Below are 22,311 nucleotides of genomic sequence, written 5' to 3' on the forward strand. Positions count from 1 at the left end.
ACTCTTGGCAGGGCAGAAATGTACAGTATAGTGTTGCGTTTTGAGAGCGCGGTTGAGTCGGCTCACACCCCGACTAGTTGACTGGATTGAAAACATGGCTGCGGCCGAACGTGCAGCAAATTTACGGAAGTGAGGTATGTGTAATTCTTAAGCTACAAACGCTATTTAGAAGTATGCCTGCAGTTCGCTGCTTGTATTACAACAAATGACAAAACCTTAATTTATTAACCCTCCAGAAATGTCTGACCGGCATTGTTCGCAGTACACAAATACATCGGCAAAGTTATGCGCGGAACAATCAGCTAGCCTGGCTAGCTTCTACTCGGCTGCAGCAGCTAGCCGTGGTTAGCTGCTAACTGGTTACTAACTACCGTTATAGCACTGCTGTTAATCATGTCGCTTCTGTCGGTGTGTGAACTGGAAACCTCGGTGTAATACAATGTTAGTAGAGAACCCCTCCATTGGTTTGTGTATCATTGGTGGACTTAATGACTGTATCAGTTGTCGGGCTAGTTTAGCTAGCATGTTAGTGTCGCTCTCTCAGGGGCTAACAAACCGCCACGATTCTTCACTGCACGATGCAGTTTATGGGATAACTAGCAGAGGTTACGTTAGCCAACTTGGCTAACTAGTCGTTCATGAGGAGAACAAAACAGGCTTGTATACTGTTGTGTACTTGTTTGTTGGGTGTCACGGGAAGCGTGTCGGATAATATGTGAATTTCACGGGTGCAACAGTCTGCAGTTTGGTGTCTCAAGCGTTAATGTGATATATTTAGCCCTGGAAGCTAACGGTAAGTTAGTTAGCTAAGGCTAGTCCGTTAAACAGCAAGCTAACGTCCAGGTCCATCAACGCTCGCTTGGAAGTTGTTTGCTAACATGTAGCCTGCTGCCCAGCTTCATGAACTGACTGTTTTGGTTTTTATCCCAAACTTAAGAGTTCACCTGCTGTAAACTAGTGTTAACCCAGCCGGCGGCACATGCAGCTGCAGCGCTGTCTAGTCTCCGGATTAACAGCATTCAACTTTTTAGACCTTTATCTCTCGGCAGCTGATGAGCTGGGATGTTGTGATTTTAGCGTTTCTTTTCGTTATGTAAACCAACAACACTTCGTGGATTTTTTTGTTGCCAATAGGCCCTGTGGAAGTGTTGAACTACAGGTCAACAACCGAGATGAACTGCCCAACTAAACGGTAAACCGGCTCAAAGCTTGCTCCTCTCTCCTAAAAGCAATTTCTCACCCTAAACTCAAGTGTTAGCTTAGCTGCTTCTCCAACAATAGTGTTCATCACACTGAGCTAGTAAGGTGTGTTGTGTATGTGTGTGTTTGCTTATGATTAACTGGGTTTTACAGCCATAAAATGTTGTTGATAGCAAATGACCCGTGTGTAAATCCTTGTCTGTTTTGATAATAGTAAAGTAATCAGCACGTGTTAACATAACTTCACCTAACACATGCTTAGTGAAGTACAGGAAGTGGTTTGATTGAGAATTACAATCACACATGGGTACTGTCTGTCTGAGTAGCTGCACCCACTCATAACATATTCAGGCAATGACACCTTCAACATTAATGTTTAAACTGCTGCCTATGAGCATACGCTGTCCTTGTCAGGATCAGAAGTTAGTACATTCACTCAATGTGACTCAGGTTTTTTGGTGCTCTAAATATACATACATAGAAATAAACACACAGCTAAGCACAAGGACAATAAAGCTGGGCAAAAGCTAAACAATAACCATGTGGCTACTATGCACAGATATAACTATGCTTAAACCATGTATTAATGAGCAATAACATGACATTTGTAATCAAAACATTGTGTTGAGACTGATGAACTTGCTCAAGAGCTATTTTCCAACTATTAGAGAGTATCCATTGTTGTTCTATTGGATTTTGGGATGGAAATTCAGAAATCAATAACAGGAACAATATATGTGTTTTGTTATGTTCTATGATCTCAAACAACCCAGTTAGAAAGTAGGGACTGCGGATGGAAAGTAGCTCAAAGCTAAATCCGGCATATTTACACTTGGTACATTTATTGTTTTAAGTGTTCATTAATGTGCAATGTCCCTACCAAATAAACGATTAAATTAAAGTCATTTATTCCTGTGACTAAAACCCCACACAAGAAGCTGTTGAGACATACAAAAGAGAGGATGTTATGTTATTACATAGACTGGGGGCGTGCAATACATGGTATGTGCAAAATACGTCATATTTATGAATAGATTGTAACTGTGGACTTTAGTTTCAGCTGTAAGGTGTTTATATATGTTTATCGTTTACTGTGCTCTACTCAGGGTGTCCGCGGGGTCTTAAAAAGTATTAAAAGTTGATAAATCAATTTAGCGAAAAAATTAAGGCTATTAAAAAGTATTAAACAGCATTTTCCAAGGTATTACATTTCGTAGCTTGTTTTCAATAAGTATATAAATTGTCCAAAGCGGTTGTATTCTACAGTGTGCCTGAATGTAATCATTGCGTAGGTGTGTAGTGTGATTCTGTGTAGTTTATTTATGGCATCCCGTTGGATGTGACGTCATCTGAACAGGACATCGCACGCTCACTGCTTGATAGCGCGCGAAGGTCCGTTTACGCCGGTTGTTAAACAACATCGTTATTAGGAAATGCAAGTTTGCGTCCAAATGGTTGGAAGATAAGGAGGAAGGACAATCAATACTGTATATAGTAAATGTGAGGTAAAGTGTGTCGCCAATGTAACCGGTTAGAACTCAAAGTGGCGATGAGGTCTTAAAATGTATGGGAAGGGTCTTAAAAGGTATTACATCTGACTTCAGGATTCCTGCATATACCCTGCTACTGGAAATTGCCCCTTTGCTGACTTAAACATTTTTAAACTCTTCTACTACAAAATGCTAAAATAGTTTCTGTCAGCCAGGGATAGTTTTAAACTTGCTGTTATATTTTTGAATAGTCACAGTCAAATGTTTATAATGTGACACAACATAAACACACAAAGGACCTTTGTGTGTTGTATCAGTAACTGTCCTCTGTCACATACCCAGCAGTAAAGTGAAAACACAAATCAAATGCTGCTCTGTGGTCTGAAGCACTTATTCACAACCTTTTTGGCTTTTGACCCTATAAAACAAAGCAATGTCTGTCTGTGACCTCTTGTCCGACATTATGGCCTTATTTTTAACATGATTTATGAGCAGTCTACCAAAACAATGCTCTGAGTATACCTTTATTTTTATTTGAATAACTTTATAGGGGTAAAAAGAGTTAAAACGTGCACTATTTTATGGGGGAATTTAAAGAAGAAAACTGTAAAAAAAAAAATCCTTTTCCAGGATTTCAACCAGTGGCCAACAGTATCTATTTCTTTTACGTTTATAAGCTAAGCTGTGATTCATGATTTGATTCTGATTCACGATAGCCAATAAAACTACATTTGTAAGAAAAATTATAGCCAGTTTGTTAATTGTTTCCCTAAATGAAAAGTTCTTGTCGCATATGTACTTTAAGAGTTTGGACTTAAAAGAAACAGGCCTTTTTTAAACTCTTTATTTTATGACATGTCTGACACAACGCCTCATTTTTTAAATTCCTTTGAGCCTACTCTTAGAACAGGTATTTGGATTAGAGTAATAACTTGCTTTCCATTGTTTCATGGGCGCAAAGCTTATTGTGATGTTTCCAACAGGCACCTGAAGGCAGCATTAGTTGTTTATGAATGGCTTTGTCAGCTGTGAAAACAATGTGTGGATTATCGGGACAAGGACGTGTTGACAAATGTTTCATAAAGCCATACGGTAACCCCCTGATCATTTAAAAATAATGATTAGTTTTCTGGTTCTTGACAGCAGGTCAGATGAGCAGACTTAATTAGTTTAGTCGATTTTGAGTCTAACGGTGAGTGCTCAGTCTGAATGACTCCCCCCTTTCTGTTTTTCTTTCTCTCTCTTATTTTATGCATGGACAAATCACATTAGCTTTCTCAGCTGGAGTCTTTCGCGGAGTGCGAGTAATTTGTGCATGTGGTAGTGCCTGTTCCAGGTGAATATTATGTTTGCCCCATGAAGGAATATTATCAACATGTACTTGTTGTTGTGTTAGCTTAGCACAGTGTAGGAGGAGAGCAATTGTCCCGGAAATAGCAACAAGGAGCTTTTAAAACGAATCTCTGTTTTGACAGGGCCACAGATTAATGTACTTGAAAAGAATATAAATAAGCACCACGTCCACATTGTTAATGGCTGTAATCTATTCTCTAATTTGTCATTTTCTGCAAAAGGACACCAAGTGAGATCATATTCCACTGAGTCACTTTATAATGACCTTTACCACATTACATTTTTTCATTGTCATCTGTTGTTTGATTCATTATTTTATCTCGAGGATATTTGTTGCCAGTTGTTTTTCCTCGAGCAAAACCAATCTTCATGAATACCATTAGGAGACCCCATAGCTGATCTGTAGCTACTCGGGAGGAATATATATGAAGCAGATTCGTGTATGTTTTTTTATTTAAAGTCCTTGAGCTTGAGGATTGCAGTCTCACGCTGGGGAGGTGTTTATTCAATCTCTTCGTGAAGCCGAAAACAATATTTGATGTGATGTCTCCACTGACAGCAGGGGGAAGGATATTGTTACAGAACAGTGGAGAAGGCTCCTGTCAAAGCATTTGGTATTAGCTCTGAAGAGTAACAAAGCAAGGGACGAAGGTAACCACCAACCTTTGACCTGGGACATGAGGGTAGCATTACCTTCAGGTCTGGACCATTTGGAGTATGCATCTTGAAAGGAAAGTGCAATGGCTAAGCTGGTGATGGCTTAATCTTTAAGAGCAGGGTTTTGTTAGAAAATCTGTTTATTTCCTTTCAATGTCCCAGACAAATGGGAAAAGAAACTGGATACACGCATTCTTTTTCAGTTATTGAAATGGCCTTGGCTCTCAGAGTGCCCTCCTACCTTGTAATGAGAAATCTACGGCAGTTTTTTAGTCACAACATATTAGTTTTGATACATTGATTTGCATCTGCTTCACCTTTATGCAATGGACAGAATCAAAGTACTAAAAAACCGTATAAGCTTTATAACAATTGTAGGGAGGCGTGTGGCGCAGTGGGTTAATGCGCTGATCTTCTAATCGGAGGATAGCAAGTTCGAGTCCCACTGCAGTCAGCATGTCGTTGTGTCCCTGGGCAAGACACTTCACCCCAAATTGCTCCTGTGGGGATTGCCCACAGTATTGAGTATGTAAGTCGCTTTGGATAAAAGTGTCTAACAAGTAGGGCTGTGCGATTATGGCAAAAATCATAATCACGATTATTTGGGTCAATAATTGATATCACGATTATTAAATACGATTATTCATTGACTTTGAAAACATCCATTTATTGAACTTTAAAACAAATACTAATAATAATTTGAACAGTATCTTTTTAACTGTTGATTACCCTGAGCGTATAATTCAACTGAAAAACCAATACAAAAATAAATAAAATAAATGATACATTTATATTTACATTTAAATAAATAATATCAAAATAATAAATACCAATAAACAAGATCAACAAATATTTTTGGAGCGCACTTCAACAAGCTACTAAACATATGTAAATATGATAAATACAAATAAATTAGACTAAAATGAATTAGATCAAATATGTTGCACTGTCACAACCAAGCGAAGCAAAATAATCGTTTTTTCCGATGATGTTGTTTTCGTAATTGTGGCAGGCCAAAATCGTAATTGCGATTAAAATACGATTAATTGCACAGCCCTACTAACAAGTAACATGTAATGTAATGTCTGTAATGTATATGCTTATAATAAGCTAAGTGAATCAAGTTGCCTCAATAACAACAGTGTTTTCATTTTGAGAAAAGCAAAGGAGTGAAATTACAGTGAATTGTGTTTGCTTGAAGGCTACCTGGTATTTGTGGATTATTTAGTATACAATACATTTTCCAGAATTGAATACCTATTAGCATACCTGGTAGCATTATGTTTTATTGTTCCCGTTTACACCGTAAGCCACAGCATTTTGGTCAAAATGCACAGAAATGCACTTCATCCGTGGAATACCTCAGGCGAATCTTTGTCGTGCCTTTTCTTTTTGCCTCAGGGGTTTAGAACATGACAATCAACTTCCTCTGGTTGTCCAAACTCTAAGCCTGTAAAGCCTTGTGTAGGATTATTGTTGTTGGAGCTTTTCAATGTTTGTACATTTTGATAAATGGTGGAAGCATTGCAGCCTGTTGGTCCTCTGGCACACCTGCTATTCAGAGATAAACAGTCTGCAGTGTGAGATGACAAACCTCTGTCTGCGGTGTTATCTCTGCTGAATTGGGTGCAAGCATTACAGTGTTGCTTCTGTGTCAGAAATCAGTCAACCACTATCTATTCTTTGTGTGACAGAACAAGCAGTAACCTCTGCGGGGAGGGGATAAATATGCCCTCAATAAAACATAGATACACATTTGATTTCGATGCAGGTATTTTACCCTTTTTTTATAAGTCATCTGCTTGACAGCTTTAGGGGCTTTTCCTTGTTTAAAATGCTCGCTGCGCAGCCGTCACCTTTATCTCCGGAGTTACCAAGCACATACAGATGAGATTCAAGCTGTGACATTTGTGAAATGAAAAGAGACTGTGATTGGTGTTGTAGGCTAAAGATCTGGCCTTTTTTAATGATTATTTTGCAGGCTTTATTCTCTTTTTTGTATAGTATGGGTGATGGACAGGAAAGAGGTGTACTAAATTTAACGAAGGGACGTAGCCTGTGTGTTAAGGTCTTAGACTTAGTAGAAAAGCACCTGCTAGTGTTACTTATTTCTTTGTTTAATAAAGAATATAGCAAAACAAACTGTTAGTCACCAATGCATTGCGTTCATACAGTAACAAAATAGTAATTATGTCAAGAGGTCTCACATAATACATTTTTTTCAACATTATTTATCAACCCATTTATAGAGCAACAATCTTCCAGTATCTGTCACAATCTATCCTGTATTCGAGGCACTGTCTGTAACACATTTCTTGTTTTACCCTTGTCATGCATGCTTGCTGCATATAATATCTTAAATGGCCATTTCCTTGCAGCAGTATATATGAGCTGCAATATTTCCCAAATAGATGCTAGAGAAAGAACAGTCAATCCCAGCAGCAACAAATGAGATCTGTCTTTATTGCGTAATGATTTGTCTCTTCACCTTCTTCCGTACGGACCTGTGATAAGACATCTACTTTTGCCCCTGGACAGAAGGTGTTGCTTAGCTACAATGACAGGATAAATCAATACTGAGCTGAGCAATAACCCAGGCCATATTTAACAAAGGCCTACCGGTGAACGCTTTTGTTTGAAACCCCCGGGTTCCATTCATGAATTCATTTTTAGCATGCCTAGCAAGAGGCACCAATCAAACGTATAGTTGTTGCAAAGGTAGTGTCATGATGTGTTAATTCAGCTGTAAATGTTTGCATTCTTCAGTTATGTTTTGGACCTAATGTAATGCATGTATCTGTTTGTTTTGCAGGTGCCCACATTCTGCTGCAGAGGAGAGAGCACCAGGATGAGGAGACTGTAGGCACCCGCCGTAGTATGGCCGCGTCCCGTTCCTCGCGTGTCACAAGGTCGTCAGTGGGGCTCAATGGATTGGATGAGAACTTTTGTGGTCGAACCCTCAGGAACCGCAGCATCGCCCAGCCGGAGGACACCTCGGTTTCTCCGCTGCCAAGGGCCCGCTCGCCCAAGAAGAAGCAGGACGGCAAGCAGGAGTCGAAACAGGACACCAAACAAGACGTTAAGCAGGACGTTAAACAGGACTCGCAGCAGGACACCAAGCACGAGGCAAAGCAGGACGCTCCGCAGGATGGCCAGCAACAGGCCTTGTTGCAGGAAAAGTTGACTGACTCGAATGCTTCTCCGGCTGAGGCGGAGCAATGGAACAGCACCAGGAAACGGAGCGTATCCTGTTTAGAAAAAGACATTAGTCCTGAGAAGTTGGAGAACTGTGACAGAGGGAAGGGCTCGCGGGACGCCTGTTCTCAAATCAAAAGGGCCAAGCGGTGCTCCCGCTCCGCAGAGTCTCAGGGACACGACGAGGACCCCGAGCCTCTGAGATCTGACAGTCCAGTGTCTGTCCCGGAGCCTAGCAAGGACAACAGCTGTGAGGATTTCCCCAGCCAAAACTCTTCTCCGGCCTCACCTGTCCACATTAAAGAGGAAGATGAGCCGACGGAGGGGAAGGCAGAGGATGGACACGAGGAGTGTGACGGGGCAACTCGGCCCCCCAATGCTCACAAGGCCTCCAATGGACTCAAGGAGAATAAAGCAGAGGAACCCAGCGCACTCACTGAAGAGCCGAGTGCGACCCCCCCCTCTGTCTCCAACACCCCGTTGCTGCTTAACGGCAGTCAGACGGCAGCTCCCTCACCCCCCCACCCCGCTGTGCCTTGTAGAAACTCTGTCCCTCTGCAGGTGGAGGTCTCTGGCTCAGGGGAGTCGCCAGCCTCACCTGCACCAACGTTTGTTCCAATGGACCCTGTCCCCGAGTTGATAGTGGCGGAGGAGGTGGAGGTGGAGGAGGTGGAGGTGGAGGTGGACGTGGTGGGGGAACCGTCGTGTGTCTCCCACGAGGAGCAGGTGATCGAGACGGAGAACGACACCAACGGCCGGCCACTAACACCGCTGCAGGAAGCCACTGCCTCCACCTCCTCCACCTCCTCCACTAACATGAACATTAGTCCAATCAACAACTCAGGAGAAACTACACCCCCTCTAGCAACAACCCCCTCCCCCACAGAGCCCGGGTACAACCCCTCAGTATCCAGCACGCCCCCCTCTTTCACAGAGCTCTATGAACACAGATACACCCTGCGGACTTCACCCAGGAGGGCAGCCACCGGTGGCAAGGCCTCCTCCTCCAAGCTCAGCTCTCCTCCTCGAGACAATGGTCCCCTGAAGGAAGAGGGGGAGGGGGAGGGGGAGGGGGAGGGGGAGGTGGAGCTGCGGGAGGAGGAGGACTGCCCTATGGTGGAGGAACCTGCTCCCTCAGGCTCCGTGGGCCCCTCCTGTGAAGGGCCGGTCTCCATGGCTGAGGACATTGTGGCCGTGGTGGCTAAAGAGGAGGACCAAAGCAGGGAGGTGACGAGGAGCCAGCCTGCTGAGGAGGAGGAGGAGGAGGAAGAGGAGGAGGAGCCAGACGTGTATTACTTTGAATCGGACCACCTGGCTCTTAAACACAACAAAGAGTATGTAGGAGCTCCCGGGGGATTATGCTCTCTCCTCCTCATCTCTCTCACACATGTTGATCGCTGTGTTCTGTGGTCGTTACTTCTGCTCTTTGGCTTTGAAGGAAGTCACTTCCGAGTTAATGAGGATTTGTTTGTGTTAAAAATGTGTTTTTTAAAAGTGCTGAAGTATTTTAGGGAAGCAGTTTATTGTGTCCAAAACTTTGACTATGCTTGTATTTGTATTTATCATTAGAAGTGAATGATTCTGAACCACCCCTCAGGTTGGATACGGTTACGAGCTATTTCCTACTATATTTGAACAATGTTACATTTATAATACATCAAGAGGCCTTAAGAGATGACATCTTAAATGTTGCAGAATACAATGATTCTTTCCTGCCCCTCTGATTTCTTTGATATCTCTGATTGTTGACAGGGTTGTACTTATTAAGGATCATTTATTTGTTCTTGACCTACAGCTACAGAAGTTCAAATGAAAAGTAATCTTAAAGAAATCAATATTGCCCTTTTGAAACGGCAATCCCTCTTTTCCAAAAACTGAATTTCCCACTTGGGGGATAAATGTCTTCTTCTTTATCTTCTAAAACAAATGAGAGGAAGCAGCACGTAGAAGTGTTATGAGGTTGTTTGGCACCAACGCATGTTTCATTATCTCAGTTATTTGTAGTTTCTTCTCGGTGTTTATGGGAGAATCAGCGAGCATCTAACTATAGCTCCTGTATTTCTCAGGTTTTACACTTTTTAAGCGTTTCATTTCCACCTTCTATCTAGAGCTGTGATTGTGTGAACTTGCTGCCAGTTGCCCGCTTTCCATATCCTAGGGAGATTGGATTTTAAAATGACTCTGCTGATTGCCTCAGATCTGTCTGTTCGCAGTAAGATGAGTTATTTGACAGGAAAAGGGTTCCTCGGTGTGGGTTTGTTCCTAGTTGTTTTGTCAGTTGTCAAACAGGATGGGATGTTTATGATGGTGGACAGGTCCCATGCTGAGCTCAGTCAGGATGTATCTTCAGAGGAGGGGGGGGTGGCGGGTGCAGCAGCTAAGGTCCCTTTGTCTTTGACACCGATATTAGTCAATGTTTTACATTTGGAGACTGGCTTCAGAGTAAGATTTCACTGCTCTCCGATTCCAAGTTTCTGTGACGTGCCAAGTTTTAGTTTCTGCTGAGCGAGGAGTATTTGAAGGCTCGCATCAATGCAGCAAGGAGTCATTTTTAAGGGAGCATGACTAGGCATTTTAGGGTTTGCTGAATATGGGGAATTGACACGGACATGATTGATGATGTCTTTACAGAACAACTTTTATTTTCATGGTGCAGTTTTGTCCATTTGGACACAGTCCCCTCGACTGATTTCAAGCAGCGACTTTATTCGAGCCAGCTTTTTATTTGTACCCTGTGGTTTCCAGTGGTATTGGGGCCCAGCAGGTGGCAATGGTACACCAGGTTTTTCCTCGGACACCTGGCGGGAGTCCAGAGAGCGGAGAAGCTGCGCCAAGTCCTCCTCACTTCCTGTAAACAGATTAATACACACACGGATCGTCTGTTCATCCGAGGAAGGCGGCATGCTTGCTGTTTTCTTTTGCAGAGATCTTGCGTTTGAGTCAGAGTGACTGTAGTACAGGAAATGTGCAGTAGTGGCTGCAGCGTTACAGCTTTACCGCACTCAGTGATGCAGAACGAGGTCAGCAGAGCTTCACCTAGTGTAAAAGGGTGGTGTCTGTATCTAATGAAGGGATATGAGGTCAAGCACCGGTGACTTGTTTGAATGTTTTGCTTACAGGATTTTCAAACCACAGCAGCTGTTGAATAAATTCTGTCCTGTGCATTGATTTTCATTCATGTCCTGTTAGGGGGCGATTGATCCACTCTGAGCACTTGCATTAGGTTATAGCCATGTAGTAAACTGTCACATTCCTGTCCGTTCATCCTGCTCCGTGCTCACTGTGGCTCCTCTGCGTCAGTAGCACACTTAGTCACTGACAGCTCAGTTTGCAGCTCTTCTGTGGCCCAGAGGGTGTGAGAGGAAAGGTCAGACTTGTAAAGCGTGGACGGCTCCTCAAGCGCCGCAAAACCCAGTGTTTGTCATGCAAAGGTTTCGCTGTTGCTATGAAGTGATGTGCTCAGTTACCGAGCAGTGGTTTAAGTGCATCTTCTCCTACCCTTGAACTTTAATGTACCTTCTGCAGTTGCAATAGATGAGTTGCTGTGTTGATTATTTGCTAAAGGAGCAGCTGGTTTGAGACACATATTTTTCTTTGCAAACTAAATGCCTTTTTTAAATGCGTATTTTGCAAAATAAGTGGAAAGGATTGGAATCTGTTTCATTTCTTGTGCAATGACTCAAAGCAACTGTAAGGAGCATTCATTTTGGTTAGATTTCTGTGGCTTCGGTGCACAAAGTTAGCAGTGTTTCCATGAGCTCCACCGACGTCATATGGATACTGATCTTGTTTTGGTTAAGCCATCAACAATTCATTTATATAGTGATGTAAAACCACATCTCACAATTTATTTTTTTGAAATATTATTTAGAAAGGATCTGTTTTGAATCCTTTAAAATCTGCAAATGCTCTCCATCTGCTGAATGACTTACCAAGGTTGACTTTTGTTTTGGTTCGTGATTTTCTTTTTGTTCTTTGGTCGATTGGTCTTCTCTTTGCTAACCCTGCCCGGCTTCAACCATAGCCACAAAACGTCAAAAATATAATTCTGGATAACATACTATTACTCCCATGCAAAGCTTGGCCTGTGAACATGTAAACAAATGCTTCCTCTGGTCTGGGAATCAGGTTTTGGAACAGACATACAAAATGACTACAAACAGACAACCTTCTTACTGATGGTCTCGTTTGCATATATGGGTCATTTTCAGGCATCCATGTTAAAAGCTTCTTGTAGTAGCTTTTAGCCCTCAGCTCCATGATTGAATTATGCATCGTCTGGGGTTTAAAAGTTTGATGCACTGCAGCATCGCGAGTGTCAGGTTGAATAATGTAAGCCGTCCCTCCCTCCCACTGTTGTCTAACCGGCTCCCCTGCGTCTCAGTTACCAGAGGCTGCTGCAGACCATCGGGGTCCTCGAGGCCCAGCGAACACAGGCCATCCTGGACCTGGAGACGTTGGCGCGGCAACAGAGGGAGGCGCTCGCCGATCCCATCAGCTTTGTGGAGCAGCTGCAGAAACGGGTAACTAAACAGCAAAGTTTGAATAGCTATTAAAGGTCACCTATTATGCAAAATCCACTTTTTCATGTCTCTTCTACATCACCATGTGTCCCCTCTGTGTAAAGAGATTCTGAAAGTTTCAGGGACAAAGATTCTCTCTCTTTTTGTCCTGATCCATTTATATAAAAACATGTCTGAAAATGAGCTGATCAGATTTTGGCCACTTTATGATGTCATAACGATTTTTTTGGCTTGTTTGGCCATTAGCCAATCACCAACCAAGGTAACCTGAATCTCCTCCTAGAGCACCATTGTGTTCTTTTTAACCAAATAAAAAAAAATCTTGTAAAGCGACCTTGAGGTTATGAAAGGCGCTATATAAATTAAAGTTATTATTATTAAATATCTCTCAGAGGGGCGTGGGGAGTGGCTCCTTGTTTTCATCTGAAGTAACAGACAGAGAATCAGCACTTTTGAAACAGAGGGGATTATGGGATGCTGCAATGATCTGTTTGGTGTTTGGAGACAAACACTTCAGAGACATGTTTTATATATATCTGAGACCTATAATATATTGATGAAAAGGAGTTATTTTATGCTGTGTTTTAACTGCTACACCTGTACAAACTAATGCAATCCAAAACGTACGACCATAAGGTCTAGGTTAACGTGTAGTCCCGTCTTTCTTAAAAGTGGCTCTTTAGTTCTTGTTCTTAGGTTTTTAGCCTGAGGGATACCTGGCTGCTTGAAACGCTGCTTGAATAAATATTTGGGAGCTTTTTATAATTCACTGTGCAGACCACTTCTCCTTTTCCATTGTATGACTCAGATTCTGTTCTGCACCTGTTCACAACTGAGACAGGATGTGCAGACTGTCCACCTTTCTCTCTAGATCGTTCTGAACGCTCATGAATAAAATATGAAGGGAAATGAATTCGTACATTTGTCCACTCATGTAAATGCAAACACTGAATACAATCAGAACACCTGCTGCACGTGTTAAAGCGACGACCTGCTTAAATGTTATATTCCCTCATTAGCATATGGTCATTTGTGTGCAGAGAGAAGGATATTGTGCATACAAACAAAAGAACATCAAGTCTTGAAAAGCTCAGTGTAAAGATGGAGGCCAGCAACCCAGTCTTTTGAATACAGATTTATAAATCACTAGAAGACAGACAACTTGATTTACGTTAAGCAATGCCTGGCGTTTGTGTTTTATAAAAGCACAAAGTTATCAGTACAAAACATAGTTAACAAAAGTAGAAAAATGTCCCAAAACATAAGCACTTGTCTTGCAGTGTTTGCTTCTCATGCATTGTCACATGTTCAACCTTGATGCAGGTCCATGTTTTTGTTAATGGATTTTTAACCCCCCCCACTCCTTGTGTCCCTCAGGTTAATTTGGGCTTGCCGCGTCCTCAGCGAGTCGTGCAGCTCCCTGACATCGGATGGGATCAGTACACCTCAGGCCTCAGCGACTTTGAGAGAGAGTTCTGCGACAAGAAGCGCAAACCAGGCGGCTAAAGCTGATCTTTGACCAAGGCATGTTTACACCGTGTATGATTTGTCTTTGCGTATGCAGTTTTTCCCATTTCATTATCAAAATGAACAACTTAACGATTCTTCTTCCACTTAAAAAGTACTAATTCTGCTCTTTTCCTCCCCCTCAGGTTTGCCTGCCCGACCAAATAGTCCAGTAGAGCCCAAGAAGGAAGGAGAGTCGTCCACCATGTACTCGTCTCTGCCCACTAGTGACGCTCTGGAGAACAGCAGGCAAGCACAGGTAAAAACACACACACACACACACACACACACACACACACACACACACACACTCTCTCTCGTTCGTTCGTTCGTTCGTTCGTTCGTTCGTTCGTTCGTTCGTTCTCGTGTGAGATTGTCTCCCAGTATATCATTAGTGCAGATGCTGCTCCATCCGTTTCTATCTATAGCCGGTGAGTAACAGATTTCCTGCAGGTTGGCCTACAAATCATCCCGTTGTTACCTCATTACATGCGTAGGCCTCCTCTCCCCCACTCTCACCCGCCGGGAGAGTTAAGCATGCAGCACATGTGAGCACAAAAGATGGTATCTATGGAAACATGAGGAGCCCGCCTCCCCCACACCTCTGTATAGGCAGTGAGGTTTCACTTTTGATTGATTGTTGGGATTAGACGGCGCCAAGCACTGAGCAAACAACTGGATTCCTTCTGTTGAACTGCCTGTTTTATGGTGTGCCGTCACATTTGCATTCTCCAGGGTTACACTCTGAAATCTCACAGGATTGTGTTTGTCAGTCTGAAGTGTTACTGTGTTTTCCGCGTTTTTCCCAATGACACATTTCCAGTCTCATCTGACAGCCGGGCTTTGTGTGTCACGCTGACGGGTCTCTTTTAAACGGTGCAGTGTCCATTATTCTGTATTTTTTAACATGGCTGTCACTCATGTTTTCTTGGCAGTTGATCAGGGGGAGGATCTCTCAGCCGAACAAGTCTGACACGTTCAACCAGCTGTGGACGGTGGAGGAGCAGGTAGGTGTTCGATGCTGGGATGTATTTCCCAGATATTATAATATTGTTTTCACAACCCTGTTTCTCACTTGGATTTCAGAAAATGAATAAATTCATAATAATAATAATACACTTTATTTATATAGCACATTTCCAATTGCTTTTCATAAAAACAGAACACAATTCAATACAAAGAATTAAATGAAATAAAAACCTTACAAAACAGAGGAAGTAAATCAAACTAAGTAAAATGGTGAAACAGAGAAGTATAAAACTAAGAGAGTTGAATAAATAACAGTAATACAAAAATAAATCAAATCAAATAAAAGTCATTCTCAAAAAGTGTTTTTTTAAAAGAGCACTGAGGCAGGTCACTCCAAAGTCCAGTTACTATCAAACATACATTTTTGTGATAAAATCATATGAAATACATGAAACGCTAATGTCGCAATGCAGTATATTATCATTCATGCCTCAAATAAATGGTCTTTACATTGTTTTAATCAGTTGTTTTGTATATTTTTGCTAGAAAAAACTGGAGCAGCTTCTCCTTAAGTTCCCCCCCGAGGAAGTGGAGTCCAGACGGTGGCAGAAGGTCGCTGATGAGCTCGGCAATCGAACAGCGAAACAGGTGACGGAGAGATGCGATTCAACTGAAGAAAATGCATGCTCGTTTGATTTATACCTGCTTTGTGTCGTTTGCTCATTTAAAAATGATGTTTTTAAAATGACCTACACCTGACTTCAAACCTGCTAATGTGTCCTTGTGTTTTATTCGCACTGATACATCTGTGCGCCTTTTACTATTGAAACAGACTGTTACATGGCGTGTAGTCTTTGCTAAAAGGCAGAGACCCCCTGCCGGCAGCAGGATCGTACACTTGCGTGACCTCAATTACATGAAGCAGCTGTTCCTCGGTTGGAAATCATTAACACAGCCATTTTCCTTTTTAAAACATTCCAGGTGGCCAGTAGGGTTCAAAAGTACTTCATCAAACTGACAAAAGCTGGTATCCCCGTGCCTGGAAGAACACCCAACCTGTGCATGTACACTAAAAAGGTATTTAAAGGTTATTTACTTACCAAACCGCTTAACCCCACTGAGTTACTAATGGTTTTAAAATGCTTTCTTTTGAATGTAAAAGGGACATGTTACCACTTCTCTCCTGGGCTATTTATCTGGATTATTCTTTTGTGAGTTAATGAGTGTTGGAGATGGCAACTGGGAAGTAGCTTGAGTTTTTAAAATGTTCCTTTGGGACGTTTTGGGCACCATAGTAAGATTATTTTAGAAAAAAGGCAGACATCTCTACAGCCAATATCTCCAGAAATGGTCAGCTATAACACATAAGATTGGAATATTATAAACTAAGGGCATCGTGTCATTATTTCTTATTTAATTCTGCATACTTTTGCCTCACAAGATATATAAATATGGGAAAGTATACTTCTTATTATCATATTGATTGTACACATAATGCCAAGCCATGCCAATATTAAAAAAATATTTATAATTCACAGTTGTTGCTTTTTAAAAATAAGTACATGTTTAAAGTAGGGCTGTGCAATTAATCGTATATTAACCTCGATTACGATTTTGGCTTGCAACGATTACGAAAACAACGTAATCGAAATAAAACGATTATTATTTTTATTAAAAAAAAAAATGTAATTATAATTTTTTTATTATTTTTTTTATTGGTTTTTCAGTTGAATTATACTTAAAGTTCAGGGTAATCAACTGTTAAAAACATACTGTTCAAATGTATTTTTTCAATAAATGGATGTTTTCAAAGTAAATGGATAATCGTTTTTAATAATCGTGATATCAATTATTGACCCAAATAATCGTGATTATGATTTTTGCCATAATCGAGCAGCCCTAGTTTAAAGGGAACTGTTTGAATCTGCCTGCTCCTGTAACTCCACCTGTTCATCCCTCAGGCGTCCAGTAAGAGGCAGCACCACCTCAACAAGCACCTATACCGGCCCTCCACCTTCCTCGCCTCCTACGAGCCTCCGGTCTACATGGATGAAGAAGACGAGCGCGCGGCGTATTACGGCAGCGTTCAGGACGCCTCTGCTGACGACTCGGTCAGTCACATCACGCTAAACACTTAAACTGCATTGATTTCCTTTTATTATTTAAAGGTCACCTATTATGCAAAATCCACTTTTTCATGTCTCTTCTACATCAACATGTGTCCCCTCTGTGTAAAGAGACTCTGGAAGTTTCAGGAACAAAGATTCTCTCTCTTTTTGTCCTGATCCATTTATATAAAAACCTGTCTGAAAATGAGCTGATCAGATTTTGGCCACTTCATGATGTCATAACGATGTTTTGGCTTGTGTAACCATTAGCCAATCACCAACCAAGGTAACCCCCCCCCCCCCCCCCACCTTATCACCTGAATCTCCTCCTAGAGCACCATTGTGTTCTTTGTAACCAAATATCTCTCAGAGGGGCGTGGGGAGGGGCTCCTTATTTTCATCTAAAGTAACACAGAGAATCAGCACTTTTGAAACAGGGCTGAAACAGAGGGGATTATGGGATGCTGCAATGATCTGTTTGGTATTTGGAGGCAAACACTTCAGAGACATGTTTGTATTTATCTGAGACCTGTAATATATTGATGAAAAACAGTATAATAGGGGACCTTCAAATGTACTCGTTCTGCACAAATCCAACTCCTATTTACGTGTCCCAGGAGATCATCTTGTTACTGATCTCCTGACTTTTTCGTGTCACTGATCACCGAGCAGACTGTGGCACTTTACTGCTTAATCAAGCTCATCACAAGCTCACAAATCTCCTCCCGTCTCTCGCTGCGTTGTGTCCCCTGGAGCTTAATACAAGTATAAGATATAGATTTCTGGATTTCTCTCAAAGAATAGTAATGAATGAGATCGTTGCAATAGAACAAAAGTATCCTCAAATATTCATAAAACCCAACGTAGCCATCTGAATGGTGTGCCCTCTTCTCATTATGGACTTGTTTTTCTACCAGTTTTTCCCCAACACTTCTCCCAGTTCTTAAAGGAAACAGCAGTCCATGTGCAATTGATCAATGAGGTGCTAAGTTCAATACAATACAAATGCTTATTGTCATATACACAGCAGCTCCAGTAGTTCTAGCAATGGAAATCTTAAGTCCCAGGTTCCTCCAACAATGCAGCATAAATATATAAATATAGACCAATGTGCACGTAATGCAGAGGAAGTGAACTATGAGCATGTAAACTACATTAAAGTGCAGAGTTTAGGCTCACAGAGATATGTATGACTCACTTTAAAATATATATGAATCATTCAAACTATACAATAGCTGTGACCTGTATGATAATGAGGGGAAAGCTGCATGTTATGTGTACAGGAAGCTTGCTTTATACCTGACAAGTCTATTTCAATCCATTTAACACCAGATGATATAAAACAACTGCTCCCTTTCATCCTGCCTGACTGTTCCCTCTTTAATTTAAACACCTTTTGGTGAAATAAGGCATTTGATCATGCACGCCTGTGACTTTCTCCCTACTTTAATCACTGCTGCGTGTTCTGTATAAAACGGCTCAATCAGCAGGAGGTCCACCCAGCCATTTCCATTTTGAACTGCGCGACTCCTGATGCTCGCCATTACCTCAGAGCTGACATTTCCCTTCTCCACCCTTTGATGGCAGCGACCTTTAAGTGAAACGGGGTCGCTGCGCCCTGCTGAGAACACAGGCTGCTCCACCAGCCATTAACAAACCCTCCGACCGACACTGCCGTATGAAGTAAAGCCACACAGGGCTGCAATCATTTCTCACCTCACAACGCTGTGCTTTACTTTGGCCGAGTTCGCAGGAAGAAATAAAAGGTTGCTTATTTCAAGTTTCAAGGCTTTTATTGTCATTCGTACATAGCTCCAGTTTAGTTAGGTCACAGGCTCCTCCAACAGTGCAACACAATACAACAGAGAACATAGTGCAATAAGAGTCTATACAAGCTCATGCTTCTGCAGATTCTCACAGAGCCTTTTCCTGTCAAGACCTCGACGTGCAACTTGCAAAAAATAACATGTTGGTGATGCCTAGCACTCATCATGTCTCCTGTCTTTTTTCTTTCTGTATGTGTATATTGATGTATGTTTGTTTGTTTCTTCCCTCACACTCAGGATGAAGAGACTATACCTGTGGAGTTGAGAAACTTGCCCGAGTACAAAGAGCTTTTGGAGCTGAAGCGACTGAAAAAACAGACGCTGCAGGAGATCCACGAAGACAAGGATGAGATGCTGCACGTGGGATTCAAGGTGAACACTTTGCACACTTCTGTTGTGTACTGTACAACACACCGACATTTTTATACATATTACTGCATATCAGATACCACTGCTCAATGTATGAGAGGTAACTAAATGACACCCTGAGTCACAGGAGAGACTATTATTTGGTCAACAGGGACGACGTTTGGGTCCAGTTGCCAACTATGCATTCATTCTCACATTTCTAAACATGGTACAGTGTGTTTTAAAAATGACAGAATCCACCCCTAGAGTTACTCCAGTTTTTAATGGGATGTTATATATCCCACAATGCAGCACACAACGAAATAGAGGAAGCGTTGAACTAGTAGAAAACAGTGGAAATAGTTACAGTTTGATGGATATATAATACTTTATATTATAGTGCTACTGTCGTATTTCCATATCCAAATGACTACTTTATCCATGACGTGATGACAGGCAGTCAAGACATTCAAATGTTATTGTCCAGTGTTTGCTGATCACTGTTATTCATGAATGAATGAAAGAGTTTTAAATAGCATTGAATAGTTGAATGCTGTTCTGAAGATGTGTTTGTTTCGTGCAGTGTGACGTCTGCGGCATGGATCCCATCCAGGGAGTGAGGTGGCACTGTCAGGACTGTCCGCAGGACAACTCCGTCGACTTCTGCTCCAACTGCTCCGACTGGTGAGATCTTCTTCCTCAGCCGCCAGAGAAAATGCCCACAAAACAACTAGCAGTTTGAATTGGACAAAACAATAATATAAACCTAAAATCGATAATAATTTGTCTACCATAAGAGATGCTTTTATGGTTCAAACTGTGGTCACTTTCCCGTTTGAATGTCTATGTGCAATGTTGAAAGTGACGCCTTGTTATGGCAGCACATTATTAACTTCTCTGGATTAACCATAAACAGTCATTCCTGTCTCGTTGTTTAACGTTAATAGTTTTTTATAAAGAAAGAATGACCATCTGGTAGGGTTCATTTATAATACAATAATAATAATAATACTTTTCCTAATGCTCAAAGAAGCTCTACATTTGATCTGATATGGATCCATTGAAATGTGCTCAGTCTAGTCCTTAGGGTGGCTTGCAGCATCTCTAACTTATCATATTATAGTCTAGAAATACATGATATTTCAGAGGGGTATAGATGGAAAATATGTCCAGTTGGATGATCACAGCCCATTTGAAGTCAAACTGGTTGAGCTGCTCTTTTCTTATGGTTCAGTGGCTCTTTCAATTGACACGTTTTTACTGCCCGTCTTTCAGTTTGTTCAAGACGGAGACCCACAAGCCGAACCACCACCTGGAGCCGGTGCAGCAGCAGGACTCGTTTCTGGACCGGGACTACTGCCTGCCGCAGAGCGCGGGCTACAACTACCTGGACCCAAACTACTTTCCAGCCAACAGATGACAGGGTCCGCGCCTCTCGCTCCAGAATCTCTCCACATATCCCACAGGCCTCTCTGTGCATGGCTCCATCCTCCAAGTGTAAGAACACCGCTCAACCCGCCGCCCGGCAGGAAGGCAGGCGGGGGGGGCAGAGCTGCTGCTGCTGGTGGGGCGGCCGTGTTGGATCCTCCTCACAAAGGAGGCCCTGCTCCACCTCAGCCAGGTTATTCAATGGATCTGTGATTTGAAACACTATTTTTAAAAACACAAAAAAAAACAAGAAGGCACACCGACATTCCCGAGCTCTGTGACTCCAGGAGGGCTTCCCCCGATCCCCCCCTTCCTCACCCCTCACCCCCCCCTCCCTGTGCTGCTCCCAAACTGGAGATCAGTCTGATGGAGATGTGTGGTCACAGCGGACTGTGAAGATACACATCAGTGATTTGTATGTGTGTATGTGGTCTCCGTGTTATGCAAGAGTGAAAAATGTCCTAGCTAGGTATCCGTAGATTGAGTATTTATGAGTCGCAGTGATAGAAGTCGCTGCGAGAGAAGTGACGCAGAGGCGGGGTTGTTTTTGGCTGCAGACTGTAGGAAGTTCTGCCGATACATACCACGCTCTGCACACACACACACAACACAACACACACACACACCTGTATGTGTTAAACAGACTGGAGCCATCCCTACCACTCTCACACACAACGCTGCTCTCTCACCCTTCAAACACACACACTGACACACACTCACACACACACTTTCATCTCGATTTCCTTTCCCTTTGCTCTCTCTCCACTAAAACATGACTAACAGGAAGCACTACAGCACGGAGAGCAAATGTTTCTGAAGGCAGGCGGACGGAACGTTTCTGTTTATTTTATTTTTTTCCTCCTCCCGCAATGTGTGCCGTTGTTGATCATGTTGAGTGTAAAAGTATATGGTGAAAAGTAGCCAGCGCTAGTTGCTGTGTGCCATTTTTAAACATTATCATTTTTGTTTATCGGGAGGAAATTCCACCTCTGAACCACAGCTCCTCCCTTCCTGCGTGGCACCATCGACCCACATCGTCCTCCATTATCAATCCAGTCATCATGCCTCTAGATCTTCTTTCATTTTTGCAGTCCACTTTAAAAAGGTCCATTTAAAAGATTGTATTTTTATTAATCTATTTAAAAAAAGAATTGGGGTAGTGGTTGGAGCCTCCACAGTGGAACAACCCACACAGTTTTATACGCATAGATTTTGTTGTGCTTGAGTAGACACCATTTGGTATGGTTTTCGTCTCCTTTCCCTCACCCCCCCCTCTGCCCCGCTTCAATATCTGTGTATAACAGTCTGTTCTTATGTAAAAAAAAAAAAATAATAATGTAAAAAAAAAATTGCTAGAGGAGAACCGTGGAAATAAAAGTATGTGAAAATAGTGTTTCTACACCTGTGGTTCCTGGGTTGTTATTGTTGCCACTCAAGGCTCCAAATTTGGTTCTGTAGTTTTAGAGATGCAATGACTCGAATATCACATCTCTGGATCCACCTTCTCTGAGGATTTGCTGCAGTTTTATGAAATGATTGTCTAAATGTCTGGGTTTGGACTGTTTTGTTGGAAGACGTTTGAAGATATCTAGTTTTCACAGAGAAATCATCACCTCTTGTATCTGCCAATAATGACTATATGTGCTTCTGTATTTTTGCAAATATTTATTATAAAAAACTTAATTTTTATAGAGTGCAAGTAATGTAG

General features: G+C 42.0%; 1 protein-coding gene across 1 annotated transcript; it reads left to right on the forward strand.

Moving 5' to 3' along the window:
- Positions 1 to 90: 90 nt before the first annotated feature.
- zzz3 (zinc finger, ZZ-type containing 3) lies at positions 91 to 22,002 on the forward strand. The gene is given in 14 exon segments (XM_034153151.1): positions 91 to 134; positions 1,135 to 1,192; positions 7,513 to 9,229; positions 12,280 to 12,418; positions 13,796 to 13,907; positions 13,910 to 13,942; positions 14,071 to 14,183; positions 14,860 to 14,931; positions 15,440 to 15,541; positions 15,875 to 15,970; positions 16,855 to 17,004; positions 19,065 to 19,199; positions 19,759 to 19,859; positions 20,451 to 22,002. Coding segments are annotated over 12 exon segments (2,850 nt in total). The 5' UTR covers positions 91 to 134; positions 1,135 to 1,192; positions 7,513 to 7,577; the 3' UTR covers positions 20,596 to 22,002.
- Positions 22,003 to 22,311: the final 309 nt, after the last annotated feature.

The sequence above is a fragment of the Trematomus bernacchii genome, unplaced genomic scaffold (genome assembly GCF_902827165.1).
Source record: "Trematomus bernacchii unplaced genomic scaffold, fTreBer1.1, whole genome shotgun sequence".
Taxonomy (NCBI): domain Eukaryota; kingdom Metazoa; phylum Chordata; class Actinopteri; order Perciformes; family Nototheniidae; genus Trematomus; species Trematomus bernacchii.